Here is an 18,947-nt window from a genome sequence, read left to right as displayed (position 1 = left end):
GAAAATAGATGTGATCTTTTCATCACTGAGAGGTTATGTGTGACAGCTGAGGATGGGTAACAGTTCAGATTTGACTGCATTCCCAGGCTACTCACAAATATTCGCAAACACTTGTTCTCACCTACAGATGCTTCTAGTCCCCCAGGCTCAAGCTTTCATGTTTCTGGTTTTCTTTTTGCTCTTGCTACACCCAAACCCCTCCCCATGTTGCCCAGCTGCAGTCTTTCTCTTTATTATACTCAGTGCTTAGCCTTGACCGTCACTACCACTTCCTAACCAGCTGGTGTCCTTGTCTCCCCAAATGGTCCCTTTCCTCCCTAACCCATCATACACAAGTTCTTCAGATTAATGCATACGAAATCTTGCTTTCCTCACATTCCTTGGTTCAAGAGCCCAAAGTCACCCCACCTCAATGTTCCTTCGATGTCAAATTCCAAGCCATGGCAGGACCCTCGTCCATCAGCTTCACTCTCCTTACCAAACCCCATTTCCCATGTTTTCACCGACCAGTATTCTCACTCTTCTTTTCCCTTCTTCCTTCACCTGTGCCTGAAACCCCCCACCTCCACCCATTTTGAAACCCTTTTAAAAACATGAGCCCAGGCTTGACTCTAGTTCTGCTGGGAAAGTTGTGATCTCTTCCAGATAAGCCTCTTCATTCTCTGCTCTGGAGGGCACACAGTCCAGCTGGAATGGCAGTTTCTAGCTGCATGTATATCTTGTACTCTCTTCAGGGAAATTCTAAGCTCCAAAGGGCAAAGGCCAGGAGTTGTGTTTCTTTTTCTTTTTCTTTTTCTTTTTCACATAGGCTCCATGTGCAGCATGGAGCCTAGTGTTGGGCTTGAACTCATGATCCTGAGATCAAGACCTGAGCTGAGATCAAGAGTCGGACACATAACTGACTGAGCCGCCTAGGTGCCCGTTTCTCTTTTATATGTCCCATGGTGTTTGTACAATGCTGGGGCCGTAGATTTACAGCTACATTTATAATTCACAAGAAACTCATACTTACATATACACAGAGATCCACACATATATATGTCAATTGCATTAGACATACCCGTGAATGATATAGATCAAATCCAGCTGGGAAACATCTATGTATGGCACTTGCACGTAGACCCCCATATATTGATGCTGTAGGAGTTCATAATTAAAGAAAACTGGAATGTATCCTCAGAAATCCCATGTAAAGGGAATCAGAAAGCCTGATTTTTAAGTCTATTGTCTCCCCGACAGTGGATTATATTATGGGCCTAGAGTCTAGTCATTGTGATGAAGAAATGGCCCAGGCTTTCCCATCTGAGGATGCTCCCATGCTGGGAATCCTGAGCTTCATGTTTACATCTTGGTAGCATCTTTTCCCCTAGTCTCCTTCCTTTTTAGGTGAGTAAAGTAATGGTAAGTGGAGGTGGCTAAATGTCAGTAGTTAATGTTGGTATTTTCAGATCCTGTTTGCATCTCAAAAAACCATTTACTTTAAAGAAATCAAATACACAACCATGTGGTGACAACATTAACATTTATTTGAAAAGGGCATCGTGAAGACTCACTGGGAAATCATGACTAAGAGTCTTAAAGAATGATCTTGCTAAGAATCCTTCTGCCTACAATCCCCCCCTCCCACTCCTTTTTCCCCTTCCTTAAAATAAAACTAATTTGATCAATGAGTTTAAAATACAGAAAACTGCCACAGGCACTAATTCTGCACTCCCATATAAATACATCAGCTGTTATGTACATATATTGTCAACTATGAGCTACATTAATCACACGTATGCACGTGAGCACACACACACTCAACCAGGTTATGAGGGTCTAAATGGACACAGACATATTACAATGTATGTGTAATGCTGCAGCATTTGTGGATTTACAGCTCTGTACTACATAGGCCAGAATCAACAGTCACGGAGGAAGAGCTCAGAAGGGGAAAGTGATAGCCTGAGGCCCCAAGATCCCCTGAAGGAGAAAAGACCAGGTCAACCTGGCCGGTGCTAAAAGAGAGCCACAGAGCCCCATCCACAGTCCCTGTGTTGCCTCCCCACTTCCCCAGCTGGCGAGGCCCACCATGAGCATCCTTCCAACCTTCTGCAACCTTCAGACCTAGGGTCACTTTCACCAGAAAATTTCTAGGGGATGGAACAGCAGCACATGGCCCTAAACTTCCCCAGACACCAGGGAGATACCTTATTTTAGCAGGATCTGGCTGTCAGGTCTATGGGTTAGGAGAAGCAGGCATGACCTGCTGTGATGGGACATATTTCCTGTTGACTTTTAAATTTCATACTCAAACTCATACACAGGTCTAGTCCTTTCCCTCAGACCCTCATAGGCCAGTTGCCATTTCATGGTCACAGAGAAGGATTGGAACAAATGGCCTCACTTCCCAGTGACACTCTCTGTGCCCAGGTTAGAAGGCCCGGGGACCATGCAACAGCAACTGGAAGCTGTCATGACCCAGGGGCCCCCAGAGAATCTGAGGCCTGGCCTTAGAGCTGTTTCAAGGTACTCTAAAGCTGCTGTGATCCTTAGGCCAATTGAATCATGTCCTCTGGGACCCAGGATACCCAGGGCGAAGGGTAGCATGTATATGATCCTCTTACTACTTCTCAAGTGCTGTAGATTATTCCAGCCCCACCTTATCACTGCACATCCATTTGTCCTTGTGTAGGAGGCTGGACAAAGGACAGTAGCTGAGTGAGGACGTTTCTAATTCTTCTCACCTACTTGGGCTCCTCCTTTGATGAGGAGGCATTTAGGAGTCAAGGAACCATTTATCTTCACTTTTCAGAGTCAGGAAAGTGGGAACAGGCACAGGGTAGCAGGGATCCCACTGAAAGGAAAACAAAGATCCTCCAGGATCATATTGGTACTTTTTGCTGACCTGCTTTTTACTTACTTAGATGATTCAAACGATATTTTTAAAAAGATTTTATCCATTCATTTGACTGAGAGAGAGCACATAAGCTGGGGCAGGGGCAGGCAGAGGGAGAGGGAGAAATGGCTCCCTGTCAAGCAGAGAGCCTGACACAGGGCTTGAACCCAGGACTCTGGGATCACAATCTGAGCTGAAGGCAGATGCCCAACCAACTGAGCCACCCAGGTGTACCATGATTCAACCAAATTAACACTCTCCAAATCTCAAATACATTCATGCCTCAAGTTCTGCCAACAGAGTGCTAACTCCATGGCCATGAAGCAAGAGTTCTCAGTGGCTCTAGGGAGCAGTTGGCTTAGATGGGCTTTGCTGGCTCAAGCAAAACAGAGACAGGCAGCAAAGAGGGTTGGTCAAGTGACAGTGCAGCCAGACACCAGAGGGTTTGGAGGGCAGTAAACGGTGAATTTCAGCCAAGGGCTGGGGTGCCCGCCACACTCTGCTTTATCTTTCTCCCCGGGCTTCTGGGAGTGGTGGGGAGCTATGTGTGTGAGTGAAGGATACTGCTCAGTTTACCAAGTAATTGTCTGTTCGAGTTAAGTCACTTTACACTTTGTGACTCCGAGGCATATTTGGTTAGGATCCAGGTTCTACTTCATGTCAGGGGGCAATCCAATATTCTACTGAGTGAGTTTTTAAATTGAAACTAAGAAGAGGGCATTCAAGAAATAGCTAGTCCTCTAAAAGCAGTTGTGAGGTAAAGAGCGAGCTGCTTTAGACAGATACAGGGGTGAGTGCGTATGAAGAACAGCAACTGCACCTTCTCTTTTCACTCTGTTCCCAGGGTGGGGAAGAAGGAGAGGCATCTGAGTGGGCCTACGGATCTCTGGTTCTAGTGCTGGCTCTAGAAAGAGGCTCGAGGGCCACAACGCCCCAGTCCAAGGACCAGGACCCCATGGGCAGGGCTCAGGGTACAGCTGCCATGGGGTGGACCCTAAAGTCAAGTGGACACAAGAAAGAAACAGGGCTCCTCATCAAAGACAAGCAGGGGATAAAGATGGAGAGATCTAGTAAGGAAAGATGTTTGTGGCTCAAGATTGAGATTTTTCTCTGAAGTTTCTTCCAAAGGTTATTTGCCTTCAAATTTTAGCTTAAATTCTGTTTTTTAAAAATAAAGAGTAAGGTAAAGAGAAATCTTAGTTCATGCTTATAAATTTGGGTTGAGCATTAGCCAAGAGCCATAGGACAGAGCCAAAAGCCATTGTGGTAGGGTGGGGGTGGGGAGCAGGAGCCAGGCTCCTGAGGGCTTGTAATCATGCAGGCTGTCTGGAAGCCACAGGCCCATAGCACAGAGGCACTGACCAGCATGGAAACTATGAGAATGAGAGTCAGATAGCCCCCCATCCAAAACATTTATTGCACACGTAATGGGAAAATGCATACGTTAAGGGTTTCCCAGTTTGGGAAAATACACCTATTTATCCTAATAATCAGCCTTTCATTGTGTGTTTGTGCAGGGCTGTGTGCACGGGTGGGCCAGGTGTCCGGAAGAAGCCTGCCTTCCCCTTGGCAGAAACATCCTACTTCTGACCCTTCCCCACACAGCCTAAAATTGTAAAAAGAGATTCCGTTGGGTCAGGAATTTACTCACAAATTCTCTAGGGAGGAATGGTTTGACCATTCACATTTTCCTATGAGTTACATCAGCTCAGAAAAGTTATGAGAAGTCTGTCTGGAAGGGAAGAAAAGGGCTATTTGGGATTACAGGGTGCTGCCACGGAGGATACCCAGGAGGCTCTAGAGGTACAAAGGCCCCCAGAGGGAGGATGGGTGTGGGGAGCGGAGGGAGCACAGCAGAAGGCCTCTAGCTCTGTAGCAGCCCCTCCTCTGCACACAGGCAGGCATGGCACTCAGGGAAAATGGAAACCCAGAACCCACAAGGGTCTCCACTGCCTGCCCCCCAACCTCAAGCTTTGCCAGTTGGCAATGATGTCCTGACTTTGTAAAAAGAGTGAAGACATCATTCCAATACCAGGTGCTGGGGCCTTCTTTCCTTGAATGAAATATCCAAAAGGTTGACTCTGACAACCTTGCAATGCAAAATGCTATCCTCATAACTTGCTCCCCTTCCCTCTCCCTAAACCAGGCTGGGAGCCTCTTCCATAAGCAGTGAAGTAGGCAGGCCTGGGGCCCCTTGCCACTCTTCTTCCTTTTGAGCCAGGTAGAACCAGATTTTCCAGAACCAGATTATCCCATTCTGCCCTCCCTCAACCCAGAGGCTGTAGAAACATGCCAGGATCCTCAGGAAGAAAGGCATCAGAGAGAGAAAACTCAACTCAGAGAAACATCCAGAAGGGAGAGAACAATGGGAGGCCCCAACAAGCTCCCTCTGAACGAAGGAGGTGAGAAGATGCCATAGAGGGACGGTGGCCTTGCCCACATCTGCCGGCTGTTCGTCTGTGGGGGGCAGGCCCAGCCTGGGGAGAGCCAGCCCACTCTATGGCCAGCCTGCTGACCCTGCCTCTTCATCCTTTCTGGCCCCGCATGGTATCTCTACCGCAGTTCCTGTTGGAAGGGCTCAACATGAATGAATAATAGAACGAATCACAAGGACACAGCTGGCAGGGCAGCAGGAGAGTGGAAGGGACAGCAGGCCGAAGGAGGGAACGCTCTGAGGAGCAGCCACCTTCCAGCCTGGCGCACCGCTGCTCTCCCAGAGGAGCTGGGAGCTTGCCCTGCTTCCTCCTGACCACAGGCCGTGGCGGCTTCCTCTGACTGACCGAGTCTCCATCTGGTTCCCTCCCGGGGGGCTGGCAGCGGTGACCCCTGATCCACCCCCGTGAAAGCCCTTCCCGCGCTACACCAAGCAGGAGCTTCTCGGGACCCCAGCCTCCTTCTGGAGACGCCCATGGTTCTCGGCTCCTGGTGGACACAGAAGAGGAGACAAAGGGTGGGTGAGATGCTTATTGACCCCAGAGGTGGAGGAGGCCTGTCTCCCTCGGGGAGGACAAGGAGGAAGTGGGAGGGCCGAGAGGTGGCCTGAGGGAGGGCCCTCCACCTTGCTTAGCCGAGAAGATGATGCCAACCACAGTGCTTTTCCTCTGAGGTCCCAGTTCCATTTCCATGCCACAGGGGTGGGTTGTGAGGGCAAGTGCTTCCCTCAGACCCCACCCCTCCGAGGAGCTCTGTCTTCTGGAATTCAGTATACGCACAGATCGGGAAACTTCATCTCGTAGACGGGGATGGAGTGGTTCTGAGGCTGGCCATAGGCTGCGGTGATGGTGCCTGATGGGCTTGGGGGCGGCCTGGGCAGGAGCACACGGAGGAGAAAGGTGTGGGAAGGTATGGATCTGGAGTCCCGCCCCGTGCAACCAAAAAGCATAGCTGATTTGGGTTTTCCTTTGAACAGGAACCAGAGACGGTCACTCCATGGGTTCCTAGGTTGCAAATTCTAGAATCTTCTAAACTTCACTTGAAGTCTAGCTTCACTGTAGGTTCTAATAACACTGTTGCTTTGGAAAGTACCAGCCTGGGACACTAGGACCACTGGCTCTTTTCTGGGGTTCACTGAACTATCTCTATCTCTCTCTAGTCTTGATTTCCTTTTTTTTTTAAATTTTTTAAAATTTATTTATGATAGTCACACACAGAGAGAGAGAGAGAGAGGCAGAGACACAGGCAGAGGGAGAAGCAGGCTCCATGCACCGGGAGCCCGACGTGGGATTCGATCCGGGGTCTCCAGGATCGCGCCCTGGGCCAAAGGCAGGCGCCAAACCGCTGCGCCACCCAGGGATCCCTAGTCTTGATTTCCTTGTCTGGGAAAGAGAACTGGTGGCAGACTCCAGCCCTGGAGAGAGAGGCTGTAGGCAGGAAGCCTGGAGACAGGTGTGAGAGGAGGACTCGGGAAGAGGGGTCCCTGCCCAGGGCTGCCACTTACCGGATGGTGATTTCAAAGATCTGGTTGAGTTTGCTCTGCAGCAGTGATGCCTAGACACGAACAGAGGGAATGTGAGCTGGTGGGTCCCCCACACCTATGCTAGTTCTCTTGGGTCCATCTGTCTAGAGAACCCATGGAGGCGTGGGGCAGTTACAGTCTTAGGAAGGGAACTGGTGTGAGCTCCTTTCTGACACTTATCTGTGGATCCTGGCCATGGGTTCAGGTTAGGCAGGGCCACCCAGGGAGGCCTGCTGGGGACAAAACAGAGGCCAGGACCACCAGGAGGACCTCGGCAGGCAGTTCTTAAAGGGCCCTTCGTTCCTCCAAGTGGGCAGCAGGGCTTGCTGGGTATATAGTCATGAGGCTCAGAGCTGGTTTCAGATCTCCCCTTAACTCCCAAGGAGTAGCTGTGCAAAACTGGTGGGTTAGGGAAGATGCTCTCTCTGGTCCCTTCTTGCTGCAGCTAAGCCCATGTGCATAGAGAGCGACAGCCTGCATGTGCTCAACTCTGAGCTCATGAAATGAGCAATATCTATCTCTGGAGCTGGGACAAGAGGTGAGAATAACGTAGGCCCAGGAAAATCTATATGCATTTACATATACCATTATATTGCTATATATCATGATATACTAGAAATATAGATAATATATCTTGGGTAATAGAAAAGAAAATAACATGTATTCTTACTGAGAGGAAAAATTACAATAAAATAAAAGTTATTTGTAGATTTTGGATGTCTGCAATTATGTTTCATTGTTATGAAGATGGCCACTGTGACTAACAAATCCTGGCATGTAATCAGTTTCAAGAAATGCAAAGACATAAGTCACTCTTCTTACTTACCTGGCACTTTCTCTTTCAAATCTCTTTTCCAGGGCCAGACTATTCCATTCCCCCTGTTGGGGTCCCCTGGTTGGAAACTGGGCCCTGTTGCAAATGTTGGCCATCTGCCATGGCTCCTTCCCCCCTTATCCATAATGAGATGAGCATAAAGGCACAGACCGCACAGAGTTGTCTTGAAAATGACATAAGCTAATAAATGGAAGATGCTCTGGCTGTGCCTAAGTGCGAGTTACATACTTGCTATTCTATGTATTACAATCTGTCCATCTGATGCAGGAGCTCCTGAGTCGGGACTTCCTCATTATACAGAAAATATGAGGTCTAAAGGAGTATATGGCTAGGAGCCCAGCCTTCTGGTTCTTGGGGGAAACGATGTAGTACCAGGGCACTGTTGGGATCTAAACCTTAATTTCTGGGTGACAAAAGTGCCAAGACCTCCTAGAAACTCAGTCTGCCCTGGATCCAAATCCAGTGTCTGCTTGGTCCCCAAGGACTCACCCCTGTTAGGGCTCACTCACCCGGGCCCCACAGTGTGCTGCAATCTCCTCGAAGGGTGCCTTCTGGAATTTCTCCACCACCTGTCGCCGCCGTTCACGTTCCTGCTCCTCAACAGCCACGCTGTCCACTGCAGCACAGAGAGCTGGGTCAGCCCTGGGGTCCCACCCACTGATGCCGGGGTGAGGGCTAGAGAAGATGGACCCCTCCAGGGGAGCTGGGTCTGTGACTGCATTTTGGGTTCTGCCCTCTGCTGATGAGCAGGGCCATGAGCATGGCATGGAGGATGTGGTGCCCATTACTCAGGCCTACAAAGGCTAGATCTTTTCCTGACTTAGAAAAGATCCTGAGGCTCAGCCCCACTCCTTGTGAAAGAGTTTGAGAACTAGTTAAGTGGGCCCTTTGGCTGGAGTTTATTTATTTATTTATTTACTTATTTATTTAAAACAGATTTTATTTATTCACAAGAGACTCACAGAGGCAGAGACATAGGCAGAGGGAGAAGCAGGCTCCATGCAGGGAGCCCAATGTGGGACTCGATCCCAGGACCTCGGGATCACAACCTGAGCTGAAGGCAGATGTTCAACCACTGAGCCACCCAGGCGTCCCTAAGCTGGGCTTTTAAAGCCCCTGAGTAGCTGTGTTACCACTAGGACTCTCAAAGAAGTTCCTGGAACAGGAAATACTCTGTCACTAATTTGAAAGGGACAGCAACTATGGAAAAGCCAGATGGGTCCCAAAAGCCAACATGAGAGCTCAGCCCTCCGTGGCTCTGCAGTCCGAGGTTGTCCAGTTTAAGGCTTCTACGTATTCCTTTTAGCTTCCAAAATAAGTCAGTGAAAATAAAGGGGGAGGGTGGTCAGATATGTTCACACGTTAAGGCGGCAGAGCAGTATGCACATTCAGAAGGCATTACTACCAGAGACAACTGAAATTAAAATGGTTTGGCATTTGAAGGTATAATTTATCATCAGTTATCAGAAAAATTCTCTTACTTGGGATACTTTATTGCCCAATAATCCAAGTAAATGAGGTACTGCTGCATTTTAAAATCTGCTGCCAACAAATATTAATATGATTTGTTCTTAATATCTTTTTTGTTTTAAGATTTTATTTGTTTATTCATGAGTGACAGAGAGAGAGGCAGAGACACAGGCAGAGGAAGAAGCAGGCTCCATGCAGGGAGCCAGTTGTGGGACTTGATACTGGAACGCCCTGGGCCGAAGGCAGGCACTAAACCGCTGAGCCACCCAGGGATCCTCAAGTTCTTAATTCTTTCATTAGTCAACTTGTTCTTTTGTATTATAGTGCACCAAAAAATGGTCTAAGTATTTATACAAAATTGCTTTTTATCTAACTGGCTGTAACCCTCAATTGATTACTTTTTTTTAAAGCTTCATCACTTTATAAAACATTTTATTTATTTGAGAGAAAGAGAGAGTGAGAAGGAGTATGAGCCGGGGGAGAGGCAGATGGAGAGAGACAGACTCTCACTGAGCTGTGAGCCTGATGTGGGGCTTGATCCCAGGACCTCAGGTCATGACCTGAGTCAAAGGCAGATGTTTAACTGGCTGAGCCATCCAGGCACCCCACAACTGATTACATTTATTTATTTATTTATTTATTTATTTATTTATTTATTTATTTATGTATTTATGTATTTATTTATTTATTTTAAAGATTTTATTTATTTATTCATGAGAGACATATATAGAGAGAGGCAGACACACAGGCAGAGGGAGAAGCAGACTCCATGCAGGGAGCCAGATGTGGGACTCGATCCCGGGTCTTTAGGATCAGGCCCTGGGCTGAAGGTAGATGCTCAACCACTGAGCCACCCAGGCATCCCCAACTGATTACTTTTAAAGGCATCTAGTTGTCAGTAGAGAAAGGGTTGCCTGACATAGGATATGCTGGCAGCACTACTGATTCCCATCAGGAAAGTGGAACTATTCACTGCAGTATTTGTAGCTGTCATGAGTTTTGGGAAAGCTGCCAGCCTCCCTTCACCTCTGCACTGAATCCCGTAGCAGGCTGCACACACCTGTGCCTCCCCCAGGACCAAGCACTCCCTCTCCTCCAACTTACCGATGGCCTTCTTCAGGGTCTCATAGGTGATCTCCTCGGCAGGCACTCGCTGAGAGAGAAGGTGCAGAAATGCTCAGAAAGGTAAAGTCGGGGTGAGGGAGGGAGGTTTTGGCAGCTCCTTTGCTTCTCAGAAGAATGTCCCCATGGGCAGAAACTCCCCCAGGATCCCCACATTCTCACCAGTCTCTGAACCTCCCCAGCCGGTGGCACAGAGGCACCATGGGTGAGGGGGCCATTCCTCATCAGCATGCAGAGGATCACCTGATAGAGCTCACTGCCCTCCCCCCACTTCCAGCTTGTCCCATTAAGCCCCATGGGAGGAAAACAGTGTGAAAGTAAAAAAAAAAAAAATCTTCAGAAAATATTGGCAGCAGGAAGAAGCAGTTGGCAAATATCTCAAATGTAAATTTTAAGAAGTGAATAACATTTTGAAAGAATCAGGATATAAAATTATCCACCATGGTGATTTGAATATTTACTAAAGGTCAGACATGCTGAAGTTATTCAGGGACCTGGGTCACAGGATCTCAGCCCTCACAGAGCCTATTAAAGGAGGTGAAAAATAATAAACCCAAAGAAGGATTATCCCATGGATGCCTAGCCCCGGGCCAGAGGCTGAAAGCCGTGAAGAGTTTGAACTAAGTCCCAGGTATTCCCCAGTAGACTCTGAGCTCCCTGAGGCAGGATCCATGATCCACTCCTATCCCATCATTCAAATGTAATATTAAGTGAAAGAATCAGACACAGGAGAGAATGATGTCACTGATAGAAAGTGCAAAAAGTGACATAAGTCAGGCTTTGGGAAGAGGGTCCTCTTGGGCAATGACAATGTTCTATTTCCTGATCTGGGCATGATTGCACATATACATTCCTTTTGTGAAAATTCACTAAGCTGTACTTTTGTGATTTGTTTGGCATTCAGCAAAGGCTAGTTTGCTAGAACTAGAGTAGTTCCTACTAGAGTAGGAAAGGCCAGAGATGTAGGTATGGGATACAATCGTTTAAGAAATATGAAGTAAGCACTGAGTATGTGCGGGACTCGTGGCTGGTCACTGAGTAGAAATGGCACAGTCTGTCAGCATGGGAATTACAGGCCAGAGGGAGCTGTGCTGAGCTATCAACCACTCTGAATCCATCCTCCGCACGTCCATCCATGTAGCCGCTCAGCACTGACCCGTGTGGGAGGTGCCAGGGAAGATCGCAGGGACAAAGAAGATCACTGGTCAAGGGCAGGTAGACAGGGGCTTATGGAGGAAATGGGACACAAGCTGAGCTTGGAAGAGTAGATGGTTCATGGGCACAAAGGTGCAGAGGGAGGGACTTACATATGGGATTACTAGCAAAGACCTGGCCGAGACCTCACGGGGAGACTGAGCAGACCAGCCACAGTGGCACACAGGCTACCTGCCAGAGCGGGGAGGAAAAGAACATGAACCAGTCACACCAGCCCAGACTATAAATGGCTCTGGATGCCAGGCACTGGTTGGGGGTTTGATCAAATCAGTATTTATTGATGAACTGCTTTGAACTTGGCATTTAAGGCTATAGGGGGCCAGCGTGGGATTCTGATAGGGCATGGTGGGCTGAGAGTGGAAAGAAGTGCAGCGTGGCTGAAGGGCACAGGGTAGAGGCCCCCACACCCCTTGCTTTGGCTACCAGGCTCCCCCTGAGTTAGGTGGACCCTCCAGGAGGGAAAGGAACCCATTCTGGTGACCCAGGGGACACTAGAGAGTAGTAGACCCTGTACATGGGCAAGCATTTCTCCTTCTCCTTCTGCTTCACTTTACTCATCATTCCTGAGGGTCTTAACTCCTGAGCAGGGAGAATCACAACTATGGTGGGGGGGACCAGCCTACTCACACTGCAGTCCTGACACATGTGAGGTCCCCTGTCCTGCAGAGCTGGAAGGCCTTGGAGGGCACATGGTTCAACCTCATTCTACTCTTCCAGTTAGCCTGACTCAGAGCTTCCTTCTTTCCATGGGAAGGTTCCAGACAAGTGTCCCAGTGAGAGAAGACTTGGGAAAGTGGAAAGTGGGCACAGTTGGAGGGAGGCTCAGTCTGGACCCCAAAGACTTGCCCTTGCTCCAGGGCATCTGGGGAAGGGCTTAGGGATGAAGCTGTCCCCCATGGCTACCCCAGCACCAATGAGCAGAAACTGACCCAGTTCCCCCTTCCCTGCCATGGGCATCCTCCTCACTTCCCGCCGAAGCTCTCTCATGTGTCCGTCAATTCCGTTAATGGTGGGAGACACCATTAAACACAAGTATGCTGCATCTTATGGCTTCACCTCCCTCACGACCCCCTTCTCTCCCTCTCGACCCCTTTCTTTCCCTCTCTGCCCCTCCCCTTATTTCTTTTTCACTTGTAGGAGGAAAGATGGGTCTTTCCACTGTGATTCCTTCTTCTCTCTTACTCATGGGCTCATCTGCTTTATTTTCTGAGGCAGAAGAAGTAATGGCAGGGGAGATATCACCAGTTAATTTGAGCAGAAATTAGGTATTCACGGCCCCCAAGAGAAGATGAAAGAGAGATCTTTAAGCTGCAACTTTGTCTATAAAAAAGCACTTCTATTGATCTACGTGTTAGAAGCACTGTGAAAGCTATTCTTGCCCTCATTTCCCCCATTAAGTCTTCCAATTTCCTACATGGAGCGCATCTGCCTCTGTTGGGAATGGGAAATGACCACTAGCACGCGATCCGTGTGATCTGTATGACACTGTCATGGGAGTGAGTGTGTGTGTGTGTGTATGTGTGTGTGTGTGTGTGTGTAGCACATATATTTTTTCCAGATGGAGATATCTATGATATATGTGATTAGAGACAGTAAGAAAATGGGATATTTGAGAACTTTGCTTTCCATGCAACTTTAAATGTGTTATGTAGTTAAGGGAGCCTGGAGCATGGAGTGTCTGACTGCAGAGGAGGCAGGAGCAGGTTCCTTCCCTGGGGATGCAGGATAGCATTTAAACAATAGGACACTCACTTCCTCCTTCTCGGGGCTGTTCCTAGATTCCACCTCCACCTGCAGGGAAATGGTTTCTCCAATGCTTTTCCTCTTGGATAAGCGATCTTCATCTGGGGAAGAGAAGCCCAGAAGCTAGAGTCTCCACTGTTCAGAGAGAGCCAGGATCACACCCTTCATACTGTCTCCCAATCCCCCTGCCTTTGCCAAGCCCACAGCCCCCGGAGAGCTCAGGACACACTGAGGCTATGGCAGGTTTTTTGAAGGCTGCTGGCCTCCTCTGCCCACCTTAGGGTGGTGATTTTGCTGTTTATGGCTAAGATTTTGAAACCATCGAGGAACACAAAGGTGCTGCTTGTGACATCTCAACTTGCACAAGTAGCTAGCTGTCACTTGTGGAGCAGTTACTAAAAGTGCCTTTGCCTTTATTATTCTGTGTGCATCTCCCACCAGCCCTCTAAAGCAGGTGTCATTAAGCCCTATTTTGTAGTCAAGGAAACTGAAACTCAGAGATGCCAGGAGACTTGTCTAAGAATTTTCTGGAAATAAACAGCAGAGAACTCGCACAGTTCATGTGTGCTCTTTAGGGCTCTGTGGGGCTGCTCCTGCCTGGCTCATGGGCCACTTTCTCCCAAGGATCCTGCCCTGGGGAGAAAAGGTGGGGGAATCAGAAGGCTCTCACTTCCACTACATTTTTCAGCTTCTGTGTGACATGCAAGGTGCCGGGGGAGCCGAGCGAAGGGCACCCGTGTCCCTCACACCCAGGTGCTGTCCTGTGAGGAAGAGCCAGGGGGCAGGCTTGGATGTGCTTGCATGGAGCACCTACCTGTCAGCTGAGGGATGTAGGGCAAGCAGAGCCTGTCTGAATTGTAGCCGCTGCCCCCCAGGACTTCACTGATCTTGCTCTGGCGGAAGAGGAACTCAATCACTACCCCATCAAGATTTTGGGACAACCTGCAGGACAAAGAAGGAAAGAGGCAACCAGAGTGATTTCCTAGTGACTTGATTATAAAAGGAACATGCATCATGCAAAAGTCCCACTTTCCAGAGTCAACATCTCTACATTCTGCATGAGTTCCTTCGGTCATGTACGCTTCTGCACACACGCACACATCGCCCCACCCCTGAATTCATCTGTTCTGTGATCCTTTTTATCTACAGATTACACAGTGCATGTTTCACATGAACTCTTCTTCCAAACCACTGTGGTGGAAAGGCCATAGTTTACAAAGCTATCCCCTATTGTTGGACATTTTGCTTTTTCACAGTATTTTTCTTGAGTTTCTCTGAGGCTGACTAGATGCTGGCCCACGGACTGCAGTCTGAGGATGCCACTGGGATGGGTCTAGTGTCTCACAGGAATGGCTCCTCCAAGATGCACATCCAATGGGCTTGGCCAAGGCTCCCAGAGGTTATGTCACATTATCGCACAACACACTGATATGGCTCAAGGCGTGGATGATGGCCCCATGACGAAGTCCCACTTGACCTAGGATTTCTGGGCCACAGGGTAGGGTCCACTTTTGACCCTGGTGCTCATAAAGGACTCTGCCCCTGGCTTCGGACTGCCCACCTTCTCACTCCGCTGCCTTGGGTGCCTTTGACCATGTCACAGGTGTGCTCCTTACCTGGGCCTCTCCACAAAGACATCCTCAGGGAGCATGTATGGAGCCTCCTTCTTCCTGGTCTCTATCACCTGGAGTCAGGAGGAACCACATACGGAGAGAGAGCCGGGTTTGACAGGAAGGAGGAGCTCCAAATAGGCAAATGATGGCACTCCCTCCCCTCTGAGCAGTTCCTTCCTCCCACAAATGCCTTGGCACGGCACCCTACAGCTGGGCTGCTAAGGCAGAAACTCCAATCAACAGTGACCCGTAGAGTACCCCAAGAAGCCCAGGCAGACTGCTCAGGCTATCCCCAATGACAGGTATGCATTAAGTGTCCTCCAAATGCAGGGGACTCAGCCCCCAGGAGACAGCAGTTTCTTGTTCCTATGCCCTATTCCTGTTTTCTGCACAAACATGAAAAAGGGAGCACAGGTCACATGGTTCCCCAAACCCTGGTGCATTGCGGAAACATCCTGATGAGCAGTCACACGTGGAAACCTTTGCAAATTTTTGACAGGAAAAGTGAAAGTTATTAAGACAGTAAGAAGTGGGAGGATACTTGGCAGGCAAGTATGTGCAGGAGGTGAGTAGGCCAAGCTGCTGCTATTTTAATGAAGAGGCTGTCTGGGCATTGCCTTTCCTATGTCCCCTTACAGGCCCATGCTGGCGGGGCACAGTGACACAGCACCCTCTCCCATGCCCCCCAGTACCCCCAAACCAGCTGAGACCCAAGGGTTATTTTCTTTCATTTTGCATGAATATTTTAAAGTTAATCCTAGACATTATATCATTCCACCTATAAATACTTTGGAATGTTTGTTTGTTTGTTTATTTATTTATTTATTTATTTATTTATTTATTTAAGATTTTATTTATTTATTCATGAGAGACATACAGAGAGAGGCAGAGACACAGGCAGAGGGAGAAGCAGGTTCCATGCAGGGAGCCTGACATGGGACTCGATCCTGGGTCTCCAGGATCACACCTTGGGCCAAAGGCAGTGCTAAACTGCTAAGCCACCCAGGCATCCCAACTTTGGAATGTTTTAAAACATTTTAAAACATGTCTTTTGGGGACAACTGAGAACATTTGATTATAGACTGGGTACTAGATAATACCAAGGCATTATTGGCAACTTAATTAGGTATGTTAATAGCACAGTGATTATGTAGGAAGGTGTCCATATTTTTACACACAATGCTGATACAGGTAGGGTAAAACAACATGAGAGCTGAGATTTGCTTTAAAATAAGAAAAAGAAGAAACAGTAAAAGGGGCCAAGGGAAGGAGGGGAAACTAAGTGGAGAAAAATTAGAGAGGAAGACAAATCATGAGAGACTCCTGCCTTAGGAAACAAAGGATTGTGGAAGGGGAGGTGGTGGGGGGATGGGGTAACTGGGTGATGGGCATTAAGGAGGGCACATGATGGGATGAGCACTGGGTGTTATACTGTATGTTGGCAAGTTGAATTTAAATTACAAAAATATAAAATATAAAAAATTAAATTAAATTAAAAATTTTAAAAAAGAGAAAACGAGTTAAAGAAAAAAGGGGAAAACCTTCCTATTTCATCTGCACGATAGCTATATGGATGTTCACTGTTCTACTCACTGCTTTGGTGATATTTGAAAACTTTCATAATAAAAACCTTTAAAAAAAAACTAGAGTTAGTCCCAGATGACATGAGAGGCATGAGTGGCTGGGTTTCTGGGAGTGGGGGTGGCACAGAGCAGCAGGAAGTAGAGGCGGGCAGGTAGCAGGTGAGGAAGGGGTACTGGTTCCTGCCTGTGGCGCTCCCCATCATGCTATGTCCTGTCATACAGGAGGAAAGGCTGCCTCTAGTAACTTCTCACTGTCCCTAGTCATTCCACCAACCCTTCCTCAATGCCTAGACTAAGCACAGGGGCTTAGGTAATTAAGGAAAAGTCGTTCTGGGGAAACTGAAAGCCAAGGGCCTCCTGAGCTCTCAGGGTCACAAGAACACCAACCTCATGGATGTGCTGGCAGAAGGCAGGTACTGTTGTGAGCTGGCTGATGAGGTTCAGGTAGGCTGCGCCCAGTGCGTAGAGGGCACAGCGGTTGTACACAGGCAGGTTCTCTTCATTGACCTGGGCCACGTCCTGTGGTGACACAGAGGGGCCTGGAGTTTTCTGATTGACAAATGATACTGGTGCCCCACTCTCCACCCAACCTCTTCCAACCTTCTGTAGAGAGGGCCCATCTCTCTAGACTAAGCCTTTTTCAGCATTTGTCCCATAACTTCCCAGGAGACAGAAGTCATCCTCAGTAAAGCAGAAGTGAATCATCCTTAGAACAGTCCATGAGCTGGGAGCTCATAAATACTTGAGTAGAGGGGTGATGACCTATTCTCTACTTTGCAGTGCCAGCTTTGGTGACCTTGACTGTCCAAACCCTCATCGTTAATCCTACCTCTAGGATGCTGTGTCCTTGAATATAGACCTTGAATGATTCTTGGGGGGACTGGACTGGTTTGCTAAACTGGGTCCATATGTTAAGTTGAAAGAGTAGCAATAGTTACTAGGGATTGGGACACAGAGGAATCTCAAATTCTAGAGTGAAGACAGCCATAGCAGCTGGGTTGGCCTTGCAGGATTTAACACTGGTGGCCTAAGATTCTCTACCACTGAATTCCCAGGGTTGCCATTCCTGCTCCTAGGTAGGATATGATGCCACCTAGCTTCAGGACCCTGGACACCCCGGTCTTTTCAGGTCTGAAGGACCCACCCCAATTCTCAGCATCTTTGAGAGTACACTTCCACCCAGAAAGACTCTGGAAGTCTGAAGCCTTATCTAGTGAAGCACTGGCTAAAAGTCATGAGAGAGGCTTGTTGAATCTCCAGATCTCCAGATGTGGGGAGAGAACTGGGAATATATATTTTTCATAATGCTTAGAGTAATTCTAAAACACAGCTAACCTTGGGAACCAGATGATCTTTAGAAAAGTTTGTTTTGGGATCACTCGGGGTTTATGAGCAACCTCCTGGTATTCCTTGGAGTCTCATTCAGACCTTGTGAGACTCGAAATACTAGGGACTAAAGGGTGTTTTTGAAAGACCCTGTTCCTTGGGTCTCCTTTAGCTGGAGGGATGGGCTAAAGCCATGAATCAAGCATTCTTGGGTGGTTCCCCAAACAGAACCATGGCTTGTGGTCTCTGGAGGAATGGGCAAGCATGGGTGCAATATTTCTGGGCTCTGAGACAGTTAGTTGTTGAGCAGCCACAACTTGGTGGTCCCCTGCCCCAATCTCAACCCTATGAGATGCCCACCCAGGTCCCACCTGAACAGCCAACACCAGGCGGATGAGGTCTACCACCACCTCCTCATTGGCCAGCTCAATGCTGATGAGAGCCAGCAAGCCGTAGAGCGCCTCGTAGTGCTTCTGTATGTTCGTCTCCTCCTTACAGCTCAAGTAGATGTGTCTGTAGAGCTGCTGGGAATGCTGGGTTTGGGGGAAGGGGGGGCAAGTTCGCAGTGGGGTGGGGGTGGAGGCAGGAAGGGCAATGAGAAAGAGAGGAAGACCAATCTGCAGGTGGCACAACAGCTGTGTGTACCCCACCTCCACCTTCAGGGAGAGGATGCCTTCTCTCTCTCTCTTAAGTTTTATTTATTTAAGTAATGCTTACACCCAATGTGGAGCTCAAACTTATGACCCTGAGATCCAGAGTCTTATGCTTTTTGACTGAGCCAGCCAGGCACCCCAGGGAGAGGATGCTTTTAAAGCAGACCCCAGTGGAAGCAAAGGTGCAGGACACATTTAGGGAAGGGTGAATGTAGTGAAACCAGCATCAGAAGCTGCTGCCTAAACTCAGCTGTGTTTCGGAGAACACAGCCTGCAGCTCAGCTCCGGCTAGGCTCACCAGCAGGTGCTCCCAACTCTGGCCTCTGTGTTGGGCTTGACCCACCACCTCCTCATTGGCCAGCTCAATGCTGATGAGAGCATTTTGCTGGGGGTTTGCTGGGGTTTGCTGCCCCCCACCCCGCCCCGCCCATGGGTCAACTGGTCTTCCCGACTAAGCATGCTCAAAGAGCGAGCGAGAGAGCAGGCCTGGCGGCAGTGGTCAGCACTGACTTAGGGGTCTGGGAGGTGGGGGTCCACAGAGCCTGGCCCACCTG

At 48.6% G+C, this 18,947-nt stretch overlaps 1 protein-coding gene across 3 annotated transcripts in view; it reads right to left on the bottom strand.

Annotated features, from left to right (window-relative positions):
- Window positions 1-5,828: 5,828 nt before the first annotated feature.
- EFR3B (EFR3 homolog B) overlaps window positions 5,829-18,947 on the bottom strand; it is an 89,717-nt gene continuing 76,598 nt past the window's right edge. For all 3 annotated transcript variants that reach the window (XM_038560948.1, XM_038560949.1, XM_038560950.1), the window contains exons 15-23: window positions 18,112-18,273; window positions 16,802-16,933; window positions 14,835-14,902; window positions 14,033-14,160; window positions 13,228-13,319; window positions 10,243-10,291; window positions 8,178-8,284; window positions 6,816-6,865; window positions 5,829-6,183 (exon numbers count right to left, since the gene is read on the bottom strand). In XM_038560948.1, coding sequence (XP_038416876.1) covers window positions 6,078-6,183; window positions 6,816-6,865; window positions 8,178-8,284; window positions 10,243-10,291; window positions 13,228-13,319; window positions 14,033-14,160; window positions 14,835-14,902; window positions 16,802-16,933; window positions 18,112-18,273 — 894 coding nt within the window. In that variant the 3' untranslated portion in view covers window positions 5,829-6,077. The remainder of the gene's footprint in view (window positions 6,184-6,815; window positions 6,866-8,177; window positions 8,285-10,242; window positions 10,292-13,227; window positions 13,320-14,032; window positions 14,161-14,834; window positions 14,903-16,801; window positions 16,934-18,111; window positions 18,274-18,947) is intronic.

The sequence above is a fragment of the Canis lupus genome, chromosome 17 (assembly GCF_011100685.1).
Source record: "Canis lupus familiaris isolate Mischka breed German Shepherd chromosome 17, alternate assembly UU_Cfam_GSD_1.0, whole genome shotgun sequence".
Taxonomy (NCBI): domain Eukaryota; kingdom Metazoa; phylum Chordata; class Mammalia; order Carnivora; family Canidae; genus Canis; species Canis lupus.
Note: the sequence above shows the minus strand (reverse complement) of the source record. Positions and strands in the feature narration are given on the sequence as shown.